Source organism: Halichoeres trimaculatus, unplaced genomic scaffold (assembly GCF_033239565.1).
Source record: "Halichoeres trimaculatus isolate MK-OKI-2021-1 unplaced genomic scaffold, fHalTri1.1 fHalTri1_scaffold_23, whole genome shotgun sequence".
NCBI lineage: Eukaryota > Metazoa > Chordata > Actinopteri > Labriformes > Labridae > Halichoeres > Halichoeres trimaculatus.
The window spans coordinates 5,521,240-5,546,933 of record NW_027437201.1 but is presented as its reverse complement, the minus strand read 5'-3'; the positions used below and the strand labels follow the sequence as shown (position 1 = coordinate 5,546,933).

At 41.1% G+C, this 25,694-nt stretch overlaps 1 protein-coding gene across 2 annotated transcripts in view; it reads left to right on the top strand.

Annotated features, from left to right (window-relative positions):
* The window catches only part of LOC141785007 (C-terminal-binding protein 2), a 139,483-nt gene extending 116,721 nt beyond the window's left edge, over window positions 1-22,762 (top strand). For both annotated transcript variants that reach the window (XM_074663061.1, XM_074663062.1), the window contains 7 exons: window positions 2,307-2,451; window positions 5,673-5,879; window positions 12,964-13,178; window positions 14,424-14,554; window positions 18,912-19,039; window positions 19,484-19,601; window positions 22,039-22,762. In XM_074663061.1, coding sequence (XP_074519162.1) covers window positions 2,307-2,451; window positions 5,673-5,879; window positions 12,964-13,178; window positions 14,424-14,554; window positions 18,912-19,039; window positions 19,484-19,601; window positions 22,039-22,219 — 1,125 coding nt within the window. In that variant the 3' untranslated portion in view covers window positions 22,220-22,762. The remainder of the gene's footprint in view (window positions 1-2,306; window positions 2,452-5,672; window positions 5,880-12,963; window positions 13,179-14,423; window positions 14,555-18,911; window positions 19,040-19,483; window positions 19,602-22,038) is intronic.
* The last annotated feature ends 2,932 nt before the right edge of the window (window positions 22,763-25,694 follow it).

Here is a 25,694-nt window from a genome sequence, read left to right as displayed (position 1 = left end):
GCACCTGTGGGACCTTATAGACAGGTGTGTTCCTTTCCAAATCATGTCCAATAAACTGAATTAACCATAGGTAGATTTACGTTGAGCTGTAGGAACATCTCAAGGAAGATCAGTAGAAACAGGATGTATCTGAGTTCAGTTTGGAGCTTAATGGCAAAGACTGAAAATACGTATGGACATGTGATGTCTTAGTTTTTTATTTTTAATACATTTGTAAAAAAAACAAAAAAAAAAAACAAATTGGTTCATGTCGTCATTATGGGGTGTTGTGTGTAGCATTTGAGGGAAAAAATGAAATTATCCCATTTAGGAATGAGGCTGACTGATCTAATTTAATAAAAATGTTGCTAATCTAATGCAAGTCTCTACATCAAAGTGAAAAAGGAGACTTCTTAAAATATCCGTTTGCTTTCAAGTCCGGCCTGACTTGAGGGTGCTGCTATTTTTAATCCTACAGCTGTTCTTCACAGTTTGTTTCATGGACATCTCTATTTTAACCCTGATTGAACAGATGTGATCAATACAGGATCAGAGTCTTTCTATGCAGCACACACTCTGAGGAGCTGTTTAAAGCATTACATGGTCCCTGCCAGGTAGAGAGTCTGTTTTTAGTATCACAACCACCGTTCATCCCCCAGTACGTTCACACTGGCTCTCTGCTGCGTGACCTCATAGACGTTAAATCCCTGCCCAGAAAGCCTCAGAGCTAAACGCACGCTCGCTCCAAACGTACAGAAAGTGATTCACCAAATTGAAACTCTGCTCTCTCACGCACATGTTGGCCAAAAGGGAGGACTCTGTGTGTAAGAGAAGCCCAGAAATGATACACTTAAAAAGCAATGAGGCTTTGGTTACAGTGGGGATGGGAATGGGGATGGTGGAGGGGAGTGGGGTTAGATTAAGTCAGAGTTTCCATTCAGATAATTCACTGCTCTAAGTAAAAGACTCACTGTCCAATGGAAAAACAACAGGCTGTTTGTGCATGGTGTGTGTGTGTGTGTGATATAACCTTGAACAAGTATCTGGAAGGCCTGTCCGAGGCGCTGCTGTAATGAAAGCAATATGGAAATTCAGAGCTAATCTGCTAATCACAGGGAGGCTAATGCAGTTTGGCTGGAGGTAAATGCAGAGCCGTTATGTCGGCAGAGCTGACAGGGGCTGCGGCTGGCACTGAGGGGAGTAATGTAGATCTACATCAGACTGGATCGCCGGGTCACCTTGTGCATGTCAAGTAGCAGAGGAGAAGCGTTTCACAGTGACACCTCGGGAAGTTTAGCCTTTCTTTTCTTTCTCAAAGGTCTGTTTTTGCTTTCCTTCTGAGCCAGAAGATTAAAAAGAAAACCGTCACGTCTTGCAATTAATCTGTGACAAAAATGGGATTGTAAGACGCATATCTGAAATCTGAAGTTGAACAGATTTCACCGTTTTTCAAACATTGCATTCTTTCTCTGAGATCCTTCAACAAATATTGGAGCAGGCTGAGAGGAAACAGAAGGTAACTGTCGTCACATTGAGGAGAAAAAGCAGCACAGCTCAGCTCAGGTGTGTCTTTTTTTTGTGATAAAAAGGTCTCCGCTGGTTTAATGTCACAGAAGAAGCATTTTCTGGGTCAAAGACTTTATTTCTGCTCTTTATTCCTTTGACCTGCCACATGCTATTCCATCTTCAGGTTTATCCCACAATCAGCTGCCACTTTGGCCCCTCTCTCCAGCCCACTGCAGGGATCCTTTGTCCACAAACACCCTCGGGGCCTGAATGTGATTGTGATGACCTTGCAGAAGTGCAGCTCCTCTGAGATAATGTAATGACTTGTTCTGCTTCTGCACAGGTCTGGAAGAAAAAAAAAAAAAAAGATAGAGAAAGACGTGTAAGTGCTGAGTGCCAGTGAACATGTGACGCGTGTGTAATTCCCCTCGCTGTGAAATCTTCAGTGTTGTCTCTAGTGTCCGGAGTCACAGCGGACCGAATCGTTGTGGCTCCTTTGGCAGGAATGTGATCTTGTGATTGTCACGAGGTCTTTTTATGAAATGAAATGGACAAAAGGACATTCTGCAAAGTGGTCACATAGAGGAGTTGATGAATGATCGATTCAACAAAGGAACTGGTTATTGATTAATGTTAGAAAAGTGGAACAGAAACCAAAAATAATTCATTCAGCATGAAGTTAATGTACCACAGTGTTTCCTCCTCGAGTTAAAGATGAAACTGTGGCTCCTTGTACCAATATGACACTTCTGATTACTGAAGTGGTACAAATTAATTGATTAATTAATTGATTAATTAATCCATAAAATGTGACCTTTCAGGTTCTCAATGAAGCCGTGGGAGCCATGATGTATCACACCATCACTCTGACCAGAGAGGACCTGGAAAAGTTCAAAGCTCTACGCATCATCATCCGCATCGGCAGCGGCTACGACAACATCGACATCAAGGCTGCAGGAGAGCTGGGTAAGACCGCTGTGGACGTTTGTTCATAACGTATGAAGGTGTTCGAGCAAGAAAAGATAAAACACACCTGATCAACATTTTAAGACCAAATTAAAAAATGTAAAAATTTGCATTTTGCACAGTTGGATCTTAAAAAGGTTCAAGGTGGAGTTTCAAAATGCAAAAAGAAGAAATGGAAGTGAGACAAACAAGACAGATGTCTTCATGGAGGATCATCCACTGTCTGGACCTGATGTCCATTTCTGTAACCGTCCCTCTCCATCCATCCCCAAATGTTGTCAGAGTGATTTAGATCAGGGGAACATCAGGATGGTCCAAAGAGTGAGCTGATTCCTCTGGAAGAAGTCCTTTGTCAGGCGCCCATTGTGACCTGCAGCGTTGTCCTGTTGAAAAACCCAGTCATTCCCACACAGACCAGGGCCCTCAGTCATGAAGGAGGCCCCCTGCAACATCTCCACAGAGCCAGCCGCCGTTTGACGCCCCTGACCAACCTGAAGCTCCATTGGTCCATTGAAGGAAAAAGCCCCAGATCATGATGGCGCCCCCTCCACTGTGCCGCCGTGAAAACATCTCCAGTGGGATCTCCTGGTCATGTCAGTAACGTTGAAGCCATCAGGACGTCAAGGTTCAGTTTTTTCTCCTCAGAGAATCAAACTTTCTTCATCTTTCAGTGTCACATGTTTGCTGCTCTCTGAAAAAGTCCAAACGGAGAGTTTGTGGTGTTGAAGGAGACGAGGTCTTTGAAGACGTGTTTTCTTCTTAAAGCTCTTCTCTCTCAGATGGCGTCTGATGGTGATTGGGCTGCAGTCGGCTCCAGTAACGACCTTAAGTCAATCAGGGTTCCTGTGGATCCTTGAAAAGTCTTAAAAGGCATTGAATTCATAATTCTAAAAATAAGGCCTGAATTGGCATTAAAAAGTCTTAAATCCAAATTTCAAAAGTCTTAACAATTTGAACACATTGGTAAGATTTATGTAAGTTTGAAATAAAAAAAATATTAAGTAACATTTGTCTATTTTTCTAAATAATTCCCTGATGTACTCTTGTGGCAACATCAATTAATCACAATAGCGGAACTAACAAAACGGTGATGTGGTTGCACCAGGAACTTTTTATAGCAGACGCATGTCTTGGTTCTACCTAGGGTGCCTGGAGAGAGGAAAAATTGGCAAAAAAATCCAAAAGTGGCTTAGGAAAACAGATTATGGCTGCAAAATTGAGACATAAATTTGAAATTAAATTTCAAAAACCTTGTAAAAATTCTAAAAATGGTTGTGACAGTGGCCAAAAAAGATGAATGGGGGCAAAATCGGCATGAAGTTGTAAAAAATAGGGTTAAAAAAGGTAAGAAGTGATGTTTTATGTAAAATAACATTGTGTTAAAATTGCCTCTAACCCAGGTAATTCACGTGTTTTTTTGTTAGTTTTGTTTGTTTCAATGGTGGTTTGTTGTTGACTTGTTTTTAAATTTGATATCCAATGTCATTAAAAAAGTCTTAAAAAGTCTTAAATTTCACTTGCCGTGAGCTGTAGGAACCCTGGTCAATCCAGGTCAGCATTAATGGATTTTTTGGGTGTACCCCTTGACTTTTTGTTCTATAACCCTCAGGATCTTTGAAGAAATTCAAAATGTCTGTCTTTCTGTGTCCAACCTCAGCAGTGATGCTGTGCTGTGAGAGGCCTTACTTCTGCAGCTCAACAATCCGACCACGTTCAAAGAGAAAAAAGCTTTTTAGTCTTTGTCATCAGGAGGTCATGATAGAGTGAATACCTGACAGGAAATGACTTGAACCCACTAAAGGCTGTGCTCTTAAACTTTTAAACAGCTGATGAACAGATTGTTTCACCTTAATTGTTGTTTGCAGTAGATCCAACAGTGCAAAATGTAAATTCGTGCAATTTTTCAACTGGTCTTTGCGTTTTGTTCAGGTGTGTTTGTATTGTATCTAGTTCATGTTCTCAAATATCAAAAATCTTTTCCACAAACGCTGTTTCTTCATGAATGACATGGTTCCTCAGAGACCACATTTTGGGGGGTTGTGTAAGTTTCCAGTGTTGGACCAAACAGGAGGCTGTTTTTAGGATCAAAACGACAACACTCTCTGTCAGTAGTGGTTTTTCCTGGAGGGGGTTCGCCTCCTTTTTTTCACTGTTTCCTTGTTTTTCCACTGTATGGATTTTCAGACCTGTATCAAAGGCTGAATTAAAGAGTCAGATGAATGGCGGACATCCCACTGAGAGCCAAAAATGTTCAAAGAGACTGAGAGAGAAAGACGCACACAGAGAGAGGAGAGTTCAGTCCTCTCTCTGAACCTCCACCCTGGCTCCATCAGCAGGCTGGTGGCTCAAACAGTTGACAAAGCTGCCATTTCTCTGCCAATACCAGATACTGTGTCTAACTGCCACCCACTCACCGGAGGCGCTCTGCCTCGCAGCGCAGGAGTCAAAAGCTATCGTGCCTGGAGAAGGCGGCGCTGATATGGCGGCTGTTCTCGGGGAGAAGAAAAGGGGCCATTGATTGAGCAGACTCTGGCTATTTTTTGCCGTCCACAGACGGCGGTGCTGCTGCTGAGAGATACAGAGTGGGATGAGGACATTAGAGGAGAGCAGGGCAGGCAGAAGTGCTTAAGTGTTAATAATGGAAATCTTTGTGGTGTTGGAGGAAAGGAGAGGTAATAGCACAGGGTTAGGAGGATGAATTCAACAGAAATCTCACATTTGACTGAGAGAGATTTGGATTGAAAGTGTCAAAGTGTACAGCAATTTCTACACCATCAGGCTGTGTAAGAAATCAACCGCTTATTTTTACTTCAAGGAGGAAAAGATTATGTAAGAGCTGTTTGTCGTTTTTTCTTTAAATAGAGTTCTGATGCTAAAATCTGCAATGGAAGAATAGTTTTAGAATAGTTTCTGTGCAGATGAGAGGTCAACTTTGAGCTGTTGATATCGTACCGTTAAAACAAAACAGCTGCTTTTACAGCGAGGACGAATCACAGGTTTTGTTTTCATAATGAAAAATTGAAGCCAGGTGTAATGAGGAGAAACGATCCAGTATGAAAAAAGAAATTATCAGCCAACAGCTGAGTGTGTTCAACTGCTCATATTACAATCAGACAGAGATTAAAAGGTTAGTTCGTCACATTAAAAGTAGACACCAGGCCTGTTTTTCTCGCTCTGAGCTGGGTTTATTTTCAGCCTCCACCTTGTTGTTTCCTCTTCAGGCATCGCTGTGTGTAACATCCCCTCAGCAGCTGTAGAGGAGACAGCAGACTCCACCCTTTGCCACATCCTCAACCTCTACAGGAGAAACACCTGGCTGTACCAGGCTCTCCGGGAGGGCACGCGGGTCCAGAGCGTGGAGCAGATCCGTGAGGTTGCGTCCGGCGCTGCTCGCATCCGGGGTGAAACTCTGGGCCTGATCGGCTTCGGTTAGTATCATACACGCTGTTGTTTTTGCTCTCCTTGTCCTCTTATTGTTGTTGTTGTTTTGCAGCCTCCTCCTCGCCCTCCCTCCTGTGTTTTCATATCCTCTCAACGCTCAGTGTGCCTTCTGTTTTCCTGCTCTGATAAGGTTATTTTTCTCCCTCTGCCCGTCCTGCAGATTATCTCAAGGTTGTCTGTTTCACCTCCCTGCGGGCTGCTTCCTTTCCTCTGCCACACTTTTTCCTCATCCCTCTGCTCTAATACTCTCTGTTATATCTCCATTACTCCCCTCAGTGTTTCCACTCCTCTCCTGGTCCCTGTGCTCCCTCCACACTGTGCCCTGCCATAATCAGACCCCTCATGGTCCACTGGATCCTGCTTATGTGTGTGTGTGTGTGTGTGTGTGTGTGTGTGTGTGTGTGTGTGTGTGTGTGTGTGTGTGTAACAGAATGTGTTCCTCCCTGCACCTGTTTAACACTGGTTGGGTGTGGGTGTTTGTGTGTGTATGTGTGTGTGCGTCATCCCGCCCTGTCTCAACATCACTGAGCTCCAACAAAAGCTCCGTCTTTTCACAAGCTTTTTCCAGAGAGCCACCTTATCTCTGTGTCCACACATACACACACACATCAGCTAACCACCTCCAAGGTCCCAGACAGCCTCCTACATGTTCTGTGTCCAAACAGCAGGTCCTGGCAGCCCAGTCTCTCTCTTCCTCACCCAATCCTCCCAGTCTTTCTGGCTCAGGCCGTCTCCACAACAATATCCATTGTCAGTGGGAGGTTTGGGAGAGTGAAGCCTCCTGGTGTTTGTTTGCTGCACCAACAGCCAGCTGCTCAACTCTGTGGGCTAAAAACGCTTCAGATGAAGGAAACTTCTGGCACTTGGTCTCCAGTGGACTTAAAGCTCGTTTGAACCTGTAAGATCTCAAAATCAGAGAAGATATTCTGTTTTAGTTGCTCTGATTCAGCAACCTGGGTGTTAGAAAATGACGCCACAGCTCCTCGAGTTCAGTCACTTTCTCATATAGAGTGCAACCTGGGTTTTACCCTCGTTTCTTGCTCTGTACTCTGTCCTGACCAAATGAAGCCAAAACCCTAGAAAAACACCTGAAAACACATGCAGTTCCCCAAGTGTCCACTAAGAGCCTGTTTTTATACAGCAAATTAATCACCTCCCTGTCAGGACCACTCTCATCAAAAGGAGACATTAACACACTGGAGAAGTTGCACTTCCTTGCAGCAGATGCTTCAATGCTAAATCCCACATGTGTCTTTGTTCATGTATGTTTTAATTAGTCAGTATAAACATCTGTGTGGTTTCCATGCAGATAAAACATCTCCATTCATTTTATGGGAGAAAAAATGCTAAAAATGTTGAATATTTTAAAAAGTATAAAGGTTAGAAATGTGGAAAAAAACAAACTTCTCCTGAATGTACCGAACTGTTAAAAAGTTGAACGGCGTGAATCAGACAAATAATCAGGAAGTTGTGATGTAGCTCTTCGTAAGAAGGCTGGAAACCAGCACTGGGTCTAAAATTAAAGGGGCTGTAAGAAGCTCCAAAGTGATCTTGAAATAGTCTCCCTTCTAGATATATGCCTGACCGTAACCCACACTTTAAAATGAAATGAACAGGGCCAATTTAGGTTATTTAATGCGCCTTTTTAAGATTCCTGATTGGTAATCCACTTGATTACAGCACGTAGAAGTCTCTATGACAACACTGCGCTGACAGATGAAATTTAGTAGCAAGAAGAATAGGGATGGGTACATTTCACATTTGAATCGATACGGTACCGATTGCCTGGTACCAGGCATCGGTACTGGTACTCAACGGTACCAGTTGTGTGATAAAAAAATATCAATTTGTCTAATAATATATATATTTTTTCAATTTAACATATTTATTCTTCAATATATAACCTTGTAATGCTGTGTTCATGTCCAGCATGGAAATTGCCTAATTACCTAAACATGGTACCTTTTGGTTTTACGCAAATCAGTACCCGGTACTTTTGACAGAATTTGTTCGGTACCTATAAAAGTACATAATTTGGTACCCATCCCTAAAGAAGAGAGATCTGTGTTTTTCTCTGCTGAAAAAAGTTTTTTGGATTAATTTTTAGAAGAAGAAAGAAAATCCAAACAGGAGAAACCATAGCTTTATGTAACTGTTTATAAATACCTCATCTTGGGGTGTTGTACCCATCGAAAGTTATCTTGAACAAATTAAGAGTGTTAAAAAAAGATCCGATCTCTATTCATTTTCAAAACAAACACACCTTGTTTAGAGTCACGTCTTCACGACAATGTGTATGTGATTCTGAACCCAAAGGTTTCCCTGAAGTTAAATTAAAACAGATCAGTCTGTTTTAATAAAGCAACCACCAAAGTTGAGCTCCAACACAAGCTTACTGTTTACTGTGTTTTAGAAAAAATCCACTCCGGAGGCTGTTTTCAAAAGTTTAAGGTCGGTTAAAACGCTGTTTCTGTGTAAATGAAAGGCAGAATTGCAAGAATAGTTTTGCGTTTCAGCCTAAAACTGTTTTTGTGTAAATGGCCCCTAACACTACATTAGTTTATTTCTGTTTCTATAGGCGTAACACAACAGGAATTTTTAATATAAAAATCTTTAAAATCACCATGTTTCTCAGGTAAACTTAACCTGTAGGAGCTCTTTTAAAGGAAATATTAGAAATTCTAAACAAATCTCTTCCAACTAAAGATCTTTGTTATTATTTTTCCTGCCGCTGATAAAAAAAAACTTCAACAAAATCTTATCCCATATCTGTTGCTCTGCTACAGAGATAATCTGTCCAATCTTCAGCTGTGTGGCCTCACACCTTCATGTCACCCCTCCTTTGTTGATCAAGTGACACCAACAGCAGAGGAGAGCGAGGCGGCAGAGATCACCCTGAGTATATTTGCTCTCTTTTAGTGGCATTGATCGGAGTATGGGAGAAAGACAGGGAGGCTTGGAGGTTCTTGATTCCAGGTTATCCACAGGAAAGTACTTCACAGGCTTCAAATCACAGACGTAATACCTGAGTTTTTGTAAATCATCTTCAAAATCGAAGACACCGTTTTCCCTCCAATTTTGTTCCAATTTTCCAACAATCACACAAAAACAGGAAATCATTGCAGAAGAAGCAGAGATGCCAGTTTTTGACTTCCCAGCAGCCCCTGTAAACCAGATAGTGCTGCGAGTCAACCTGCTCCGTCTCAAACTGACTGATAAAAAGTCTCTCCTGCTGTCACTGTCTGTATCACTCCGTCAGTCTGTTCGTAGGGAAGCAGCAACAGGTTCGTCAGGAAGCGTTCATGGAAAAATAAAGGAGCTGAGGAAGAGGAAGTATGGAGGCTTGTTGAGGAAAAACATGTTAACAAGTCATTGTGAAGACGGCTGCTGCATCCTTATGCAGCTGTCTCTCATTGGCTGTGAAAAGAGAGCATACTTCTCCTCCACCGCGCAGCCTGGGAGCGAGACACAATGCTCCATCACAAAGAGAAGATCTTGAGAGTGTAAAGGACCTTATCGATCCTTTTCCACAACAGCAACAGCATCCAGCTCTCCATCACTCTGTCTCCCTCCCTCTGCTGCTGAACAGAGACTCTCAGCCCACACAACAAATGGCTGTGAGAGACAGAGGGAGAGGCTGATATACTACACACTCACTTTCTTCTCCGCCGTCTCTCAGGCTGGACCGCAGAACAGCGGCCTCGCATTGTCCGCCTCCTGCTAAATCATGACTTATCCTTCATGAATCATTCCCCTCGAGCAGCAACAAATCTCTTTTTAATCTTTCACAGACACCAGAAATGACATCTTCACCCTCTTCAGAGGATGTCGTTTTTGTTGTAAGAGCAGTGTGATGATTGGAATTTTAGAAGAAGGATTTTTAATGTGAGAGGAAAGATTATTATCGTTTGGGACTGACGGTTTTATTGATTAGATTTGATGTTCAGACTCTCTGAATCAGATCCCATGTAAAGATTTTTGTAGTTTTTTCTCATTCTTGGTATCACTCCATGCTAACAGGAATCATACTGGTCAGGACAGCTGATAAGAGACAGGAAATGGAGACAGGAGTGGGGCATGTAGCAAGTGATTGTGGGCAGGCGTTGAACTATCGACACAGATTGTCCTAATTTTGGAGTAAGGCTTCAACTGACGGCTGTTTTGCAAGTCTAGTCATTGATTTTTGAAATGGCTTAAAGCTTAAAATTCCTTAAAGAGTTTTTTAGTTTGTTTTTATTTGCAAACAAATATTGAGTCAAAACGTTGGATTACAGTAGTAAACGTGAGCATAGTTTCAAATTACGAGCCTAACATTTGTTAGAGTAATCCCAAAAACTGAGACTACCAGCTGCTACAAGCAGCCCGTTCTAAAAGTCGTCATGACAGTGAGAATCTGACAAGATTAATATGAGATTCGCCCAATTTGTGACATCACTGGTTGGTGAGATTCGCCCAATTTGTGACATCACTAGTTGGTGAGATTCGTCCAATTTGTGACATCACTAGTTGGTGAGATTGCCAAATTTTGCAACATAACAAGTTGGTGAAATTAGCCCAATTTGTAAAATCACTAGTCGGTGAGATTCGCCCAATTTGTGACATCACTAGTTGGTGAGATTCGCCCAATTTGTGACATCACTAGTTGGTGAGATTCGCCCAATTTGTGACATAACTAGCTTGTGAGATTCGTCCAATTTGTGACATCACTAGTTGGTGAGATTTGCCTAATTTGTGACATCACTATTTGCTGAGATTCGCCTAATTTGTGACATCACTATTTGGTGAGATTCGCCCAATTTGTGACATCACTAGTTGGTGAGATTAGCCCAATTTGTGACATCACTAGTTGGTGAGAAAAGCCCAATTTGTGACATCACTAGTTGGTGATTCTTTTTTAAAAAGAGCAAATTTGTCATTTTAAAAAGAGAAAGAATTTTGACACATGGCAACAGTGAAGAAGGCTTCTGGAATGCTGAGAGACAGTATCTAAAATAAGGTATTTCTGACAGAGGCTGAAAAATTTTAAAGACACCAGCATGAGTTAAGGGGAGACTTTTTAAGATGTAAATTATATAAATCAAATATGTTAGAGACACGATATCAAGCCTTAAAATGAGAATTAAAGCTTCTCTTTTCTCCAACTCAACAATAATCAAACTGAGCTCGTTGTTTTTGGAGCCAAAGCAGAGAGATTAAAAGTCAGAGAGCAGCTTCAGATGCTAAAGTTGAAAACCTAAAAAAATCAGTCAGCTGCTGCTCGAGTCCTCACTAAGACTGAGAAAGTGGATCACATTAGCCTAGTTCTGAGGTCTCCCTGTCGGTCAGAGGACAGATTTTAAAGCACTCCAGCTGGTTTATAAAGCTCTGAATGGTTTAGGGCCAAAATGAATGAGTGATCTTCTAACTCAGTATGAACCATCAAGACCCCTCAGGTCATCTGGGTCAGGTCTGCTGAAACTCTCAGCTCCTTTAAATCCAGGTTGGAAACCTTTTCTCAGCTGATTTTTTACACTAACAAATCATTTAATATCTATTTCCCTTTCACGCTTATATTTAAAAATCTGTTTCAAGATATTTTAATCTCCATTTTTTAAATTTCATTTCATTTCTTTTGCTTGAACCAGAAAGTTTTATTTAATTGATTTTAATTGTTTTCTCTTAATGTGTTTGACTAACCTTTTCAATGATTCAGATTCAGACAACTTAATTAATCCCTCATGGGGCAATTAGTGTGGAGCAGCTTTACACAGAAGAAAGAAGCACGAACAAAGACAAGTTAACAGAAACAAATGACCTACACAAGGATTAAAAAAGTTAAAAATGAAAATAAGAACTAGAGGAGCCAACAATGCTGTTAGAAGTAAAAGTAAAAGTCAGCCAAACAAAATTTCAATAAAAGATGTGTGGCAGCAAAAGATAAAAGGCAGTAAACAGAATTCACCAAACAGTGTACGACTAGAAGAGGTTAAAATACTCTGAGGCAACAGATAAAAGAAAAACAAATGAGACTCTCAATAAAAGACGGGTAAAACCCACAAAGTGATGTTCAGTTTCCTTAAAAGGTGAATTCTCTGTCTGCCTCTTTTTACAACAGCCTCAGTGTTGACATCAAATTTAGTTTGCAGACAGCAGCAACGCAGACAACACAAACATGAGCTTTGCCCGAGTCACACAGCAGTGTGAGCGTCTTCCAAAGATCCTGTAATCGAATGATTATTTGTACGTCTATGAGAAAAACTTTGAATTGCCTTGTTGCCAAAATGTGATGTTTAAATAAACTTACGTTGCCCCTTTGATTGCTCCTGTTCAGCTGCCAAACTGTAACCTCAGTCTTCGAAACTCAAAACATGTCGTTAAAAGTCTTAACTCAAGCCAGATTTTGTCTTAACACAGGAAATTTGGGGAAAACAGTATCATTTTTATTTTACTATCACCATCTGATTCCCCATGATAATTATCAGACTTCTTCTGTCAAATTCTTCTTTTCCGTATAGCTTATTATCTTCTTTTCCTTTTTTTCTAAATATTTTAAATTTTCTATTATTTTATTGAAATATTTTCTATAGCTTTTTTTTTTTGTTTTTTTTGAAAAACTTTATGCAGATATGGCCTTTTTTGAGGGGGGTTATATGCGTATATGTCTACGATTATGTATGTTTGTAAATACGCATACCTTTATTCTTCATAAAGTTATGATTTTTCAATGCAAAAATGCATGCATTCATTGTAATGAATGGTAAATTTATGGTAACTTTGTGCCAAAAATTCAATAAAAAAGAATGTTGAAAAAAAAAAATCTTCTTTTCCTGGATACCTGATCACTCATTCTCAGCTCCTCAGATAAAAGCTTCTTCATCTCACTGGAACTTGTGTTTTTAAATCAATGGAAATGTGAGTCACATTCATCACATCTCAGCATCATTCACTCCACTGAATCTTGGCAGGAAATCTTTAATCTCTCTTCCTTTCAGAATGAGTTTATTTTGTGACGTAATGTGCTAAAAACGAGATGCTAAATGCTTTCTTTTCATGATGGACGGAGGTCGTCACTTTTCCTCTTTGTGTCCGCAGGGCGTTCGGGACAGGCGGTGGCGGTGCGAGCCAAAGTCTTCGGCTTCAACGTCATCTTCTACGACCCGTACCTGCAGGACGGGCTGGAGCGCTCGCTGGGCGTGCAGCGCGTCTACACCCTGCAGGACCTCCTCTACCAGAGCGACTGCGTGTCCCTGCACTGCAACCTGAACGAACACAACCACCACCTCATCAACGACTTCACCATCAAACAGGTGCGTTAGAGGAAACACACACACACACACACACACACACACACATGAAGCGGCTGTGACCTGTGCTTTTAGTGCAGCGCTATCTCACAGGTGGAGGAGCAGAGCGGCTGGTGTATTATTACTCTGTCAGCCTGGAGGTCGTCCTAAAGAGCATTAGAGCCTGTAGGCAGGGAGACAGAGGGGGTGAGACAGCAGAGAGCTGCCTTCCTGCCTGCACTCTCCCCGCTCTTTATCTTAAGCTCCACCAAAGCCGGACACAAATTCATTCCTTTGCTCTGTCAAATGCAATTAGCGCCAGCCCACGGCTACAGCAAATATATCGACTAGGCTGCACAGCAGGGGGGCTGCAAGCACTGCAAGCACTGCAAGCACTGCGAGCACGGTGAGGGGAAAGTGCTGCTCTCTGTGAGTCAATAACCACGCTCCCAGGTGCTGCCTGGGGAGCCCCCTGCAGGGAGGCCGAGGAACTGCACCGCTCCAACAACCTTCTCCTTTCCATTTAAAACCGTTTCCTCTTGATGTTTCTGTCTCTGGTTTTCCAGTTTAAGTGTGTGAGGAGACAAACCCGAGTGTGTGTGCAGCGTAACGGCCTAACCTAGTTAACTCTGTGTCTTCTCAGAAGCTTAAGATTCTCAGCTGCCTCCTAAGTGCTGCAATGAAAGCGCACTTTCCTCTCTCCCCTCACCAAAAATCTTGGCAGTCGTTCTCTGCCTCTAAAGTGGAAACGTGTGTGTGAGTGTTTGTGTGTTTCTGCGTGTGTCAAAACCACCAATGCCTAATAAAAGACTGCCTGCCTGCCAGCGTGAAGGCTTTTCATGCCCCTGGATTTCAGCTTTTGTCAAGATTAAGGGATTACTTTCTTCTGAGCATATTCATTTGATTTTTTTTCTTCCTCCTCCCTCTTAGAAATTTTTTGTTGTGCCTTTTTCTCCCCTCATCTGTCAGCTCATCCTTCATTTAATCTATCGTTTTTTGGATAAAGACTGACTATCCCACATCTGACAGTATTTTTCCAAGGTGCTGTCTGTCTGCTGGATCTGTCAGGGATAACAAAGGTGTCACTGGTGGAGTTTATCTGCCGTGTAATATGTTTTATGACACTTAAATGCCGACATTGATGCTCCATCTGAGATCAAACAGATTCATTTGTCTGCCAGGCTGACAGGAACACAAAAAACTCAGACATCTGATCGTTTCTCTGTAAATAACCAGATGAATCTCTGTTTTCTCGCTGGTCTCCTACAGATGCGTCAGGGAGCGTTCCTGGTGAACACCGCGCGGGGAGGCCTGGTGGACGAGAAGGCCCTGGCCCAGGCCTTAAAGGAGGGGAGAATACGTGGAGCTGCGCTGGATGTACACGAGACAGAGCCCTTCACGTAAGAGCACGTTTACGATAATAATAAAGGATGTTGAAAAAAAGTATTACCTACCTTATATTAACTAAACAGAGGAAGTTATTAAAAGGCTGGAGCAGGTGCAACAGCAGCATGACCTGCATCGTTTAACCCTGGTTAGTGGTTTTCAAAAGGGGGCCTTAGAAAATTGGAGGGAAGGAAAAAAATACAATCTTATTATTATTATTATTGTAGATTTGATTTAATTTAAATTTTTATCACTTATTTGTCCTGAACATACTCTCGTAAAGTGTCGTATTTATCAGATTCTCACATTTCTGATTGTACCTAACCGCACCTCATGTGACAGCTGCCACTTTGGTATGATGATGTCATGATCTGTGCCGACCTGGTGGTTTTCGTCTGTTATTAAGCTTTTCTAAAAAACTAAACTTTGAGGCTCCTCCCCTGTCTAACTAATGACTACTTGTAAGAAAGGAGTATCCCACCTTGGCTGACAGAGCCCTGAAATACCTTCTCCCTTTAGCAACAACCTCCTTGTGTCTGTCTGGCTGGCTTTTGTTTGTTCATAATTTCCTGTTCTACACAAATGTAATAATTATTGAAAAGTAAATAAAAGTTAAAAAATAAATTCTTAAAGGGGCTGTGAGGAGTTTGAAAAGTCTCCCTTCTAGATATACACCTTACCATAATCCACACTGTAAAATGAGATTATCAGCACCAATATTGCTGGTTACAGGTTGCTTTAAATTGCTACTTCTTAGCTTCCAGTTCAGGTAGACTAGGACCGGATTGATTTACAGCACGTCTAGATCTCTGCGACAACACCACGCCAGCTAGCGAAGAGATCTGTGTTTTATCTCTGCTAAGAACAATTTCTGTGATTAATTTTGTAGTGATGGTGGACACAGGAGCCTAACTGTCAGACAGAAAAAGGACAGAAGAGCAGAAGAAAGATAAAAACAGGAAAAACAGGCAGACTGGCTAATTAGCCTTTAGCTTGAGCTCTTTCACTCTATAACACAGGGGCTAAGCTGTTTGTGCTAATGTTGATTCCAATCCACAGTCAGCAGTTATTCTGCAGTGGTCTCTTCAAACTTTAGAGTCTATCAATAAAATAAAGAGTGAGGTTACGTTAGCTCTGCTTGGTAGATGACTGGCAGGACATAGCTAACCAGGATTTATTAACGTAACACATTACAGACATGTCTTAGAGCACCTACTATACAACAAACAGTGTTTACTTGTCACGTTAGCTTACAGATATATCAGAGCACCAGGCTGCCGATAGCACTACATATAGCAAGCTGCTAAAACGTTTGCTTAATGTCACGTTTCAAACTGTAGGGCTACGTAACTGTACTGATAAATACCTTACATCAGAGCATTGTATCCAGTAAAAAGTTGTCTTGAACAAAGAAAATTTGTCTTGACCCAATCTCCATTTAATTCCAAAACAAACACACACCTCACTTAAAGTAATTTACGACAGTGTGTGAGACTCCAGGCCACAAGGTGGCGAGGGAGTCCAATTGAAACAGATCCTCCTCATAGTATCTTTAAAGATTTTTTTTTTTTTTTTTTTACATATTTTGATACGTTGTCTGTTGGTTTTTAAAGGGGAAGCAAATGCTGTTTGGGGGCCTTGCTGTAGTAAAGTTTGGGAACCCTTGGTTTAACTAACAGAGAGGCATGCATCATGAAAAAATAAAAAGAAGGAAAAAGAAGCTTGCCTGTCAGGCAAACAAGAAAAAGCATGTTGCTTGTGTAGCAGATTCATACCACGTATTTTAGAGATTGCAGATCTATATGAACCACAGAAACCACCTGCTTTGGATGTAAAACTGCAAATTTACACCAAAAAGTGACGAGTTTCCTCCCCTGTTATGTTTTGTGACTAAATGTGAAAAGGAATATCATCATCGTCATCATCATCATCATCATTTTCCTGCAAAACAGATCTACCTACAGGTATAAATATAGTGCCCTGACAATAAGAGTCCTCTTAGAGACGGACACAGAGAGCCTCGCTGACACAGACAGACGGTAATAGATGGTTGTGCAGGAAGAGGAAGAAAGAAAGTCATTACACCGAGAGAAGCTTTAAACAGCCGAGGAGAGACAGGCGGCCAGAAACAATGGAAGATGTGACGAGTTAAAGACGTCTCCTACTTTCTCTAAAAGCCTTCTTTAGGGTCCTGCAGGTAATGGACTATAGGAGGCAGAGAGCTTCTCTCCTATCTGAGGAAACACAGCACAGTCTGAGAGGAGACAGACTCACACACACTATGGATGATTACAGGGGAAATATTTATTTGCCCAAATAACTTATTTTTTATGTGTTTTATGTGTTTTTTTTTTTAAATATATTCAGTCTTGACTCTGTAACAGGCTAAAGACCTCCAAATATTCAGTCACACTTCTCAGTTTTTCCTCTGGCGTCCCTTCACTTGGCTGCACCTTGACTACAGTCTCAATTTCCGTTTCCACTCCACTCTCACCAGAGGGCAAACAGCTCGACACGCCCTCCAGTTTTCCACCTTTCTAAGAGCCGTGTTCCCCGTCTCAGGGGTGTAAGCGGTGTTGATGTGCTGTTCACGCATCACGCAGCAGTCGCAGACTTTGCAGGCCGCCTGCTTGAGAAACTGAAACTGGGCCTGATGGAGCCGCGGCTCACGCTCCACTGACCCAGTGTGTCACCAGGGGAGTGTTTCATAACTGCGGTGACACGACACTGGTTCAGACACACACACACATGCACACACATGCTCAAACAGGAGAGCTGTTACACTGATGGAGGAGAGCGGAGTCAGAGCTGATCTGTTTTCTGAGCCACATGAGAGGACAGAAAGGAGAGGCAGAGCCATGTGGGGGAAGGAGGACGGAGATTCTGGCGCTCCCCCTCGGGGCGTGTTTGCAGACAATTTGTCAAACAAATTGTGCACAAACATCCACGTTTCCAAAGAGGGGATAGCATTAGCATGAGTGTGAAATGAGTCAGTGCACATGAATGAGCGCTGTGATTGCTCTGATGATGAGGAATGTCTTCAAAACAAAGAAATGCCCACAGCAATCTCTCAGCGCACCAACTTTCTCTGCACAGAGCATCCTTTGGTGATAGCAGGTGGTGTGAGTGGAAAAATACACTCCATTTCATAATATCCAGCTTCACTGTCAGCTGTGGGCTGTCAGATTTAACAGTGCAACTGTTTGCTTGTTTATTTGCTGCTTCACAGCTGTCATTTATATGACAAAAGAGCTCTCTGTGCCACCTGCTGCAGCTCCAGAATATTATCTAATGACAGGCTTCAACATGTGAGCAAAGGAGGCTGGAGATCTTTTCTGGAGATGTAAAAAATAACATGAAATACCTCCTAGTTTTAACAGTCCTTGCATCTCTTCACTGGTTCCTTGTATGTTTGAGAATTGATTTTAAGATTGTACTGATCACTTTCAAAGCACCAAGCTATAGCTCAGAAAAGTTGATGCCATCTCGCAGCCTTAAATTCTCAGGTGGAGCTCTGCTGCAATTTTATTTTTTATTTAATTTATCTTTTATTTTGTTTTGTTTTTTTTATTCTTCTTATTTTACTATTATTTTATTTTTATTATCAATTATTATTATTTAATTATTATTAATTAATTAATTAATTAAATTATTATTTAATTTATCTTTTATTTTTATTTTTTATTTTTCTTCTTATTATTTTATTATTATTTTATTTTTTTGTCAATTATTATTATCATTATCATTATTATTATTATTATTATTATTATTATTATTATTATTATTATTATTTTATTTATCTTTAATTTTTTTATTTTTATTCTTCTTATTATCATTATTTTGCTATTATGATTATTTTTCATTATATATATTTATATTTATTAATTGTATTTGTAGATTTTGGTGTATATATTTGCCTATATGAAAATACACACATTATTTTATTTTTGTGCTTTTAATTATTTGCTTAACGGTTTAATGTTTTTCTGTTTTTGTATCACTCAGAACTTTTTCCTCTTTTCTTCTGATGTGATGTCCCTTGTTATTTTTGTGTTTTTTTTAATCCCTCTTTATGTCTTTTATTAAGTTGTCTGTACGATATCTCACCTCCCTCAGCCTGATGCTCTTTTCTCTGATTCTGTGCCATGTTTTTTTATGTCAAAGCATTTTGTAAACGATTTGTTGTCAAAAGTGCTATATAGATAATAATAATAATAATAATAATAATGATAATAATAATAATAATAATATATATTTTTTACTTTATTTTTATTATTATCTTTTATTTCTAATCTTCAATCACCAGGTTTTATTTTCCTTTATCACTGTCCATTTCTCACCTTTTTCTTCCTGTGTGTGTTTCTGTTGCAGATTTGCTCAGGGCCCTCTGAAAGACGCTCCAAACCTGATCTGCACACCGCACACAGCCTGGTACAGCGAGCAGGCCTCTCTGGAGATGAGAGAGGCAGCGGCCACCGAGATCCGAAGAGCCATCACTGGTACGCTTGCTCACACTCACACACACACACACACACACACACACACACACACATTTAAATCTATCCCTCTGACCTGTTGCACTTTTTCCTTTCCAGATGTCATGTTTCCACTTGAGTAGGCCCTTGGTGGCGTTTATTAAATCTGGATCTCTTAATAGACGCCATCATTAGCTCAGCCGTGCAGAACACAGTGGGGCAGAGACACAGAGGGCAGCCCCAGAGAAGAAAAAAAAAACCCAGATTGTTAAATGATCCCAATTTGTGTTTGTGTATCCAAGCCTGATGGTCTGTCAGACTGAACTCATTAACACTGTGCCACCGTCCGCTGCCCGTCCTGCTGAACACGTTACAGCCTTTTAAAGAGTATGAGTCATACCAGGGGCTTCAGTTGTTTAAACCCTGTGTGTACTGACGTGTGTGTTTGTGTGTGTTCTCACGTGACAGGCCGTATCCCAGACAGCCTAAGAAACTGCGTCAACAAGGAGTTTTTTGTCACCACAGCACCATGGGCAGTGATGGACCAGCCCGGGGTTCACCCTGAGCTCAACGGCGCTGCCTACAGGTAAAGACCTGACCTGGAGTTCCAGTGTCACTGCATAGAGTGTTGTTCTGTGAGGAGGTTATTGCATAATGCTTCTCGTTATGTATGAATAATATTCATGAATTCTAAGAAGCAATCAAAGGGTAGACCAAAAAACAAATTAGATTTATTTTTGGTAAAATTAAATGGAGTATCTGTCCAAAATCACAAGGTTAAATCAGTCAAATCCAGTGAAATAAAAATGTGTTCTGAGAACAGCCCTGAGGGTACTTCAGTAGTTTTTTATTTTTCAAAAACCTGAAAAAAAGCCTAAGGCTAACCCCTTACATTATTTTTTAAAATTCTGACCCAAGTTAGTGGGGTGAAATTATATATGATACAGTAAGACATATATGTTTTCTGAGTACAACCCAGAGGCCAATTTAGAAGTGTATAATTTAAAATAAAAATCTGAGAAAAAAATCAAAGGTTAACCCCTTACATTTTTTCCAAAATTCTGACTCATTTTTTGGGGGGAAAATTATATAAAATAATTGTCCCAAATTACAAAGCATCACATCCAGAGAGATACAAATGTACCCAAAAACAGCCAAAGAGTAGTCCAGTGGTTATTTTGTTTTTGGGGTTTTTTTTCAAAATCTAAAAAAAAATCAAAGGTTAACCCCTTACATTTTTTCCAAAATTCTGACTCAAAGTTTTTGGTGAAATCATTTAGAATAATTGTCACAAATTTCAAAGGATCACACCCAGTGAGATAAAATCGTACTCTGAAACCGGACAAAGGGTAATTTAGTAGTTTTTTATTTTCCAAAAATCAGAAAAAAAAGCCTGAGGCTAACCCCTTAAATTATTTCTAAAATTCTTACCCCAAGTTTTTTTTTGGTGATACAATTTATGAAATAAGTGTTCCAATAATAAAGTATCACACCTGTTGAGATAAAAAAAATTTTTTCTAAAAACAGCCCAAACAGTTGACTTGGTAGTTTCTTATTTTTCAAAAATATGAAAAAAATATGAAAACATTTTTTTCCTAAATTTGTACCCTTTTTTGTGAAATTATGCAGAACAATTGTCACAAAACTCAAATGATCACATCTAGTGAGACAAAAATGTCCTCTGAAACCAGCCAGAGGCAATTAAGTTGGTTTTTTTATTTTTTATTTTTATTTTTGTAATAATCTTAAAATCAACCCAAGGCTAACCACTTACTCACATTATTTTCAAAATTCTGAGCCAAATTTTTTTTTTTGTGAAATCATATGTGATATACGTCCCAAATCACAAAGAATAAAATCCAGTGAGATAAAAATGTATTCTAAGCAAAGCCCACATTTTTTTAATACTAATTTATTAATTTGTAATTAAACAAATTATGAATAAACCTTATGAAACATACGTTTCACATCTCAAAGGATCACATCCAGTGGGATAAAATGTGTTCTTAGAACAGCAAAAAGAGTAAACAGTGTTTTTTAATTTTTCAAAAATCTGAAGAAAAAAAAATCACTTAATTTAGATAACTGCATTTCATTATTTAAAGTTTGATTTTCAAAAAAATGTTTTTAAGGGTTAACCTCAATGTTTTTCCCTAAATACTAAAAAAAACATAGATCATTGCTAAGTACAAACCTAATCATTTCAGCTCACCGATAAGTCAGACTGTGAAGTTCACTGTTGTGTAATTGTTGTTTTCCAGCTCTTTTTTCTAACAGTGTCTCTTTAAACAAATGAATGAACCCCTCTGCTGTCCGTCCTGGATAGATGTAGGCCCCTCCCCTCACTAACTCCTCTGTGTAGAAGTAGAAAGCTCACTCTGAGCCCATTTCCCACTGTGGGCTTCTCCTGATCTCAGCATGTCCGCCTCCATGTGCTTTCTTTCACGCAGCCAAGCTCTTCCAGCCGCAACAACCGGTCTCCCCCAAGACAAAATTAATGCCTAGATCAGGAACAGGTAAATATCAAAATGAACATCCAGGACAAACACGTTCTGGATCTCAGATCCTCCTCACCTGTCCCCACTCTAACCCCCAGTACTCACCTGTGTGACTGAGCACAGAGTAGAGATGGATGCTAGTGTTCCCAGTAAGCATGATCAAGTCATGCTTTGTGCTTTCTCCTCTGGTTTTTCCCCTCACTGGGTGAATGGTGGTGGTGTTTGGGGAGCAAGATGGAAACTTTTCCGACTCCTTTCACATTCCCTTTATGGAGTTTTGTGTTTTCTTGCAATGTTTTGTTTCTTTTTGCATCACCTCTGATCCATGTTGGCAGTTACCTCAGTTTAGTAACAAAATGCACAGCAACTTTCTGTGCTTTAACCTGAACAGCTGATACGGACACATCACAGAATTTTAGAAAAGATGTTTGCAAAATATTGTAAAGGAACACAAAACTTCATGATAGGTAAGAGACGTGTTTCAGGAAAATTCACACATGACCTCCGACCTCCATCTTCCTCCAGATACCCGCCGGGTGTAGTAGGAGTGGCTCCAGGCGGCATCCCCGGGGCATTAGAGGGCATGGTGCCAGGTGGGGTGCCCATCGCCCACACCCTGCCCTCTGGTACACACCCCTCCCAGGCCCCGTCGCCCAACCAGCCCTCCAAACACGGCGAGACCAGAGAGCACCTCACCGAGCAATAGCAGCAGAAGGGATCGAACGGCGACATCATCTCCTCCGACCTGTCGACACTCACAACCAACCAATCACAACTCGACCGACCAACCGGGACCAAGAGACAGTGAAGCTACACAACGAGCCAGTCGGCATCTGGGAACAAAAGAAGTGTTCCGGGGAATTTGTACTTTTAACGTTTTAGTTTTTACTCTCTGTCTCTTTGGGTTCAGTACCGACTTTACTCTTTGATGATGTTTTTTTCTTCTTCTTCTTTGGGACATGCCTATGATTGTGGACACAGAGTCCAGAGGTTTTAGCGCTCCGGGATTCCCCGATGAGACTCTGGTCCGCCCCTTACTTTTACACCTCAGAGCTCATGGGAAATGTAGGCCCACATCTCAACACAACAACGGGCGAACCAGAAAGAGAAACTTTGGCATCATGTGCTACTGGACCTTTGACCCTCCCTCCTTCAACTCCTTCCTGATCCTCCCCCTCCTCCCCTCCTCCTCTCCTCCAGCCCTCCTTATGTAACTAATGTGTGTTGTTTAGGCCCCTCATTATGCCTCAGAAGAGAATTATTCTTATTTTCTTTTTCGATCTTCAGTGTGAATGACTTAAAATGGATTATTGACTTATATATATTTATCATTTGTCAAACAAGAGGAAAAGATTGCTCATCAGTTTTAGTAATCTAGAGTGAGTTTTAACCCTTTCCTGGCAGGATGCATGCCACAGGTGTCGTGGTTGCAGTTGCAGAATTTCACCACATGAGGGCGCTTCTGTACAGTGTGAGGGGTTATTTCTTCACCTGTATGAAGAACAGCTGAACAAACTTGTCTCTATAGTTGTAGAAGTTGGGGATGCATCAGTGTGACTGTTCAGAGTTGAAACATGAAATATTTCTGACAAATCCTGAAAGAATTTTGGAGTCAGGACGAAGGAATCCAGATCTCTGTGACCCTCCTTTTCTTTGAGCACATTTCACACTGAAGACAGGAAAGGGTTAAAGCAGACTTCATTTCTTAATGACTCAGGAAAAACACTTTTTTGCAGATATTGTTTATCCCCAGAATTTTGTCTTTGAGGAAAAAAAAGAAGAGACTAAGGTGTTTTAGTCTGATATTTCCTCTCCTCCCTCCTCCTCTCCATTGTGGTATTTTTATATACAAGGCGCATCCCACGTTTTTGGTGTTAAAGAGTTTTGAAGAGTCCTGTTAGATTTGTAATGCCTAGTTAAATGTTCCTATAACCATAGTCCTTTGTGATCCGCCCCTCTTTCTCTCTGCTCTCTCTTCTTCTCTCTTCTCTCCTTCTTTTTTTCTTTGTTTCATTGAAGGCCAGGTTCTTTGGGGCGTCCTGTACTCTGTAAGAGCAATAGCAGAAACTCCTACTTAGTGTCCCAACAATAGCAGAAGAGGCAGCCAGCAGTATGTTTTTGTTTTTAGTGTGAGTATTTGTATTTGTTTCTTGTACAAGGTGAACATTTAGCATTCAGTGCAGTTCAAATAAAAGATACGATTCTGAGAAACGCCTGTCTGTGGCCACACTTCTTCTCCAGGCTGCTCAACTGGAAGATTACTGGATTCTTTTACACCATCGCAAACACCTCACTGGTAACTTTGCTCAGCACTCAGATGTGTTCGTAAGCTCCCTTGTGTTGGTAGTTTTTACTCTTACTGAAAAGCAATCCAGGGCTGCACAGTGGCGCAACAGTTAGCGCTGCAGCCTCACAGCAAGACGGTCACCGGTTCAATTCTCAGCTGGGCCGGTGGGTCTTTCTGTGTGGAGTTTGCATGTTCTCCCTGTGCATGCCTGAGTTCTGTCCGGCTTCCTCCCACAGTCCAAAACATGCTCATCAGGTTAATTGATCACTCTAAGGCCATGTCCACACGTAGCCAGTTTTTTAGGAAAACGCATATATTTTTATACGTTTACGCCTGTCATCCACACAAAACCGCAGTTTTACATCACCGAAAACAATGTTTTCTAAAAACTCTGGCCAAAGTGAAGATTTTGGAAAACTCTGGTTTCATGGTTTTGTGTTGACACTGGTAAACAGAGTTTTCAGTTTTTCAAAGTCACAGCTGAATGACAGGGGCTCATTCTGGCTGGCAAACACAGCCCATCATGGGTTTGGCGTGCCTTATGAGCCGGACTCATCGGCAGATTTACCCGCTGCGTGTGAACGAAAGTATTTTTAAAAACGAACGAGGGGGGGATATTCGTCTTAGAAAATACCCGGCCATGTGTGGACGTGGCCTAAATTGTCTCTAGGTGTGCGTGAATGATTCTGTTTGAGTCAGCCCTTTGATTGACTGGCGACCAGTACAGATGGGAGAAGCTCCAACACCCTGTGCAGGATAAGTGGTACAGAAAATAAATGAATGAAGAACAAATCCAAGAAGAGAAAACTGAGTCAGAGTTTAAGCATTAAGTGGGATGTTGTCGTGACACTGGACGGGACAAGTTAAAAAAATAAAAATAAAAATAAAAAATCATTAAGTGAGATTTAGGCCATATCCACATGTAGCCGTGTATTTTCAAAAACAAATATCCCCCCCTCATTTGCTTTTAGAAATACTTTCGTCCACACGCAGCGGGTAAATCAGCGGGTAAGTGCGGCTCGAAGCACGCCAAACCCATAATGGGCAGTGTTTTCCAGATGTAAAACCCATGCCAGCCAATCAGAATGAGGCCCGTTGATCAGCTGTGACTTTTAAGAACAGAAAACTGTTTACCTGCGTTCACACGAAACTATGAAACTGGAGTTTTCAAAAATCTTCACTTTGGCTGGAGTTTCCAAAAAACATCGTTTTCAGTGATGTGAAACGGCGGTTTCGTGTGGACGACAGGCGTAAACATAAAAATATATCTGGTCTCCCAAATACCCGGCTTCGCATGGACATGGCCTTAGAGAGAAGTGTCTTGCTAGTAACAGTCACTGAACGGGGACCTTACATCTACTGAGTAACAGAATGAAATCTCAATCTGAGCCTGAAAGAGGTAAAGCTTGACAACTTCAAAGACCTTATGACTGAACTTCACGACTAAAGCCCTGTTTCCACCAAGTGGTTCAGTCCAGTTTGTCTCGGTACGGCACACATTTTGAGGTGTTTCTAGGACAGGTCCCCAAGCTGTTAACCCATAGCGTCCCACTTTTTGGTACCCTTCTGTTGGGGTACCAGACGTACCAATCCAACCCCAGAAGGTGGATCTAGAAACACTACAGTCCACTTCATGTGCGACGGCTTGATTATTCTTTGTAACAAGGAGCCACATGCCAATCACAAAAAAGACAAATTGCTAGTTGTCCACCATCATTGCTCTTTGTTTACTGTGTTGAATTTTTCTTCGTTGGATTTATTACTGAGTACACAGTGTTGCGCTGCTATGGCGGCACGCTGTTACGTAGCTGACATGGCTATCAGCATCTGGTTTACAAGCCGCCTACCAAAAAGGACATGGTTGGCGGTGGGAAGACAAACAGAATCAGGCTTC